This window comes from Nicotiana sylvestris, chromosome 12, assembly GCF_000393655.2.
Source record: "Nicotiana sylvestris chromosome 12, ASM39365v2, whole genome shotgun sequence".
NCBI lineage: Eukaryota > Viridiplantae > Streptophyta > Magnoliopsida > Solanales > Solanaceae > Nicotiana > Nicotiana sylvestris.
The window spans coordinates 62,350,906-62,354,897 of record NC_091068.1 but is presented as its reverse complement, the minus strand read 5'-3'; the positions used below and the strand labels follow the sequence as shown (position 1 = coordinate 62,354,897).

General features: G+C 36.4%; 1 protein-coding gene across 1 annotated transcript; it reads left to right on the top strand.

Annotated features, from left to right (window-relative positions):
* The first annotated feature begins 3,168 nt into the window (after positions 1-3,168).
* On the top strand, positions 3,169-3,642 carry LOC138883121 (high affinity nitrate transporter 2.6-like). The gene has a single exon (XM_070163781.1). It carries the CDS (start codon positions 3,169-3,171, stop codon positions 3,640-3,642), a length of 474 nt encoding a protein of 157 aa, XP_070019882.1.
* The last annotated feature ends 350 nt before the right edge of the window (positions 3,643-3,992 follow it).

The following is a 3,992-nucleotide window of genomic DNA, read 5'->3' as shown; positions in this document are numbered from 1 at the left end:
ATCTCTTGAAAAATCACCTCTAGAGTTTTTAGGGTTGAGAAATGGTATAAAATGAGCTACGTCCCGATTTTCCCACTTTACCCAGTTGCGAAATAAAGGTCGCAAATGCGAACTCCGCATCAAAAGCCCAAAAGTCGCGAATGCAACAAATTGTTGGCAAATGCGAACTGGCCCCCCTTCTTCGCAAATGTGGCCAACTTCTTTGCAAATGCGAAGCTACCCTAACTTAACATAACATCGCAATTATGATGCCCGAGCCGCAAATGAGGACACAACATCTATCACAAATGCGAAGTCCTAGCTCCATCCCATGCTCACAAATGCAAACTATTGTTCTTAATTGCAAGCCAGACCTCGCAATTGCGAGATTTGCAGCAAGCACCAGATACAGGCTCTGGACCAACAGTTCTCAAACTATTCAAACTCATCTGAAATGCATCAGAAACTCAACAGAGCCCCTCGCCTCCAAACCAAATATGCACACAAGTGTAATAACATCATATGAACTTGCTCGTGCGATCAAAACACCAAAATAACATCTAAAATTACAATCCAAACATCAAAGTGATTGAAATTTTAAAGGAAAACTCAAGAACCTCTAGAATTGCAACCAAACGTCTGAATCCTACCAACCAACTCCGAATTGCACCAAATTTTACATAGAAGTTTCGAATAGAAAAATAGACCTATACTAAGTCCAAAATAATAATCCGAACCGAATAGCCATAAAGTCAATCTACGGTCAAACCTAGGAAGTTTCCAAACTTTTAAATTGCTAACTTTCGGCAAAACAAATCAAATTAATCTAGGGACCTCCGAATTCAATTCCGGCATACGCCAAAGTCCAAAATCACAATACGGACCTACCGAAATCGTCAAAATACCAATCTGGGATCATTTATACAAAATGTTAGACGTAGTCAACTCAAGTTATTTTTAATGCCAAAAATTATATTTTTTCTTCAAATTTTTACGTAAAAAGTTTTCGGAAAAAGATCCGGACTACGCACGTAAATTAAAAAAAAAATCAAATAAAGCTAATAGAGGTCTCGAAGTACGAAAATAAGGGCTAGTATTCAGAATGACTTATCGTGTCGTCACATATCAGCAATTATATACTAAAAATTTAAAAGTCGCTTAGTCAATGTAGACACATTTAAAAGAGATGGAGTTTTAGGAGAAACAATTCTATGGAAGTGGTTCAACTCAATGTACCTCAATATTGTTTTCTAGTTGGCTCGACAATTCCCAACATGCTCCATGACATCAATCTATAATATTGAACTTGGTTTGACTCATAAGTACTTATTTGAATTCATAACGATGAAGTTAACTAGTGACTATGACTTTACGTCACAAAAATCTTCAACCTGCAATTTAGGGCTTGCTCAACTAAATTACCTCAAATAATCCCAACAACAATATTAAGAAGTTCATTTAGATCATAAATATTCACCATTAAAAATTTATCATCACTATTCATCATCTTTTCTACCTACCCAACTAACCCCATTAATGAAACATTTAGGTCTTTGCATTTATGGCCAACGACCGTTAACTTCTATGAATATTCATTTTTTTCACAAAAAATAATACCAGTGGTGAAGTATTGACATTAACACAAACCATGGGTAGATCTTACGTTAGTTGGTGGATGGAACCTTGGAGCCAAAGGATCTTAAGAGTTTTTCTCCTTTAAGCAAAAATTAGAATGAGAGAAATGAGGGCCGACCTTGCCTTTAAAAGGCTTTAGGTGTTGGACGCCTAGGGCAGACGTATCTCGAGCCCTATCGTGTGCATCTATCCTTTTAAAATTTTGAATGTGGTCCTTGTTGCGGCAACTTCAGTCTATTGCCTTCCATCGAGGCCTGGGGGCTCGGACATTCCTGGGGGGGGGGACGCAAGCTTCCATATATGCTGTCTCATCCCTTGGTTCATCTTTTACTCTTTTGATTCCCAACGTGATTTCTTGGGTTATCTTGTTATGTTTCCAACCCGAATTACCTCTAAACCTTCATATATGTATAATACAAAGTTAGCATGACATTATTTTCTCCCCTAGTTATTCTTAGTATGCAAAACGATAAACAAATAACTCGTTAAGCGCTTTAAAGGCAGAAATCTTACGAAATATTGAGGAGCTTAAGACAAACTTACAACAAAATTGTAAGAGTCAAAATTAGATCAGAAAAATTTGACATGCGGAGACAATTGGCCGAGGTCGGGCAGCGATCAATAAGGTCGAGGTCGGGCAGAGATCAATAAAGCCAAGGTCGAGCAGAGATCAATAAGGCCGAGGTTGGGCAGAGATCAATAAGGCCGAGGTCGGGCAGAGATCAATAAGGCCGACGTCGGGCAGTGCTGATAGATTTAACAGTTAGTTTGCTTTGGAATCCTCAAAGGGAATATTCTACTGGATATTCCCTCTAATTATACTTTTAAGGGTTTTCTAGGGATACTCCTTATAAATAGGAAGGGAGGAATTTCCAAAAAAGGGGGACTCTCTCTCTAGAAAATAGAAAAGCACATCTCTCTAAAGATTAGAGGATCTGTGATCCCATACCTCTATCAGACCCAAAAAGTGTCTTAAGGTTTTTGTATTTGTCTATCATTCATCTTTATCAAATGAAGGAGGATCCGCCTCACTCAAGATTGGGTGAATCTTTTCCTTTATTTACATTTTATTGCCATTTAATGTTACTTAATGCATCTTTCTTCATGTTATTAATTCTGGCAATAATCACTGCCAACATTTGTACTCAGCTATGTTTTTCTATTTATGTTATTCCTCTCAGATCTAGAATTAATTATTCTTAACTAGGATTTACCCTCTATCTTCTTATTTAATTAGTTTAACAAAAAAGGTCTCATACTTTTTTGGTCAAATAATTTGGCGTCATCTATGGAGATTTTCTAGTTAGAATTTTAGTTTTTTCTTTTTTAAAATTGATGAAGGTTACTTCTCCTAATAAAAAAAAATATATGGATAAGATATCCAACCCGGATGAGTGATATATTCAACCTAATCATTCATATTTTTCAATTTTCCTCCCTTATGTACTATGTGACTTAATAGGTCCAAGATATGGTTGTGCATTTCTCAACCTTTTAACAGCCCCTATTGTTTTCTCTGTGGCTTTTGTATCAAATGTAGAAGGATATTTAGCTATGGGATTTTTAGTGGGATTTTCATTAGCCACATTTACGTCATGTCAATGCTGGACTAATGTTATGTTTAATAGCCAGATTGGTCTTGTTAATGGTGTTACTCAACTCCTTATGCCTTTTTCTTTTCATATAATTAAAATAACTGGGGCTACTCCATTTACAGCGTGGCGTATCGCCTTTTTTATACCGGGTTGGTTACATATTATTAAAGGACTTATGGTCTTAACTCTTGGTCAAGATTTCCTAGATGGAAACCTTAGTACTCTACAGAAAAGGGGTGACGTTGCCAAAGATCAATTTTCAAAGGTTCTTCGGTATGCAGTTACAAATTATAGGACATGGGTCTTTTTCCCTCTATATGGATTTTTCATGGGAGTTGAGCTCTGTATCAACAATGTCATAGCAGAATATTTCTACGACAAGAATAAGATGAGACTATTTTCCTTCTCTTGTTTGAGGAAGAATAAGACCTAGAATGGTTCTAAAATGCTCAGGTGAAGAAAATTTGTTTTGTTTGCGTTGCATAGTGAAACGTAAGATGAGACTATTTACTTTGGCCCCTCTATTGTTTAGTAATTACATTGTGTTTCTATTGATGTGTTTAACTTTGTCAAAAAAATTTAACCTATAAGTGTTTAACTTTGTTACGACTTGACTAAGTATCGAAACAAAAGTCGACTAATTTCTCCACTGTGATGCTAGTCCATAGCACGTAGATGTCAGATCCTTAACATAAGGCTTTTCTTCAAGCGCACTATTATTTGCAAGGCATAGTCGATAATACATGTGGATCACTTTGTAATTTGCAGTTTGTTTCATACTCA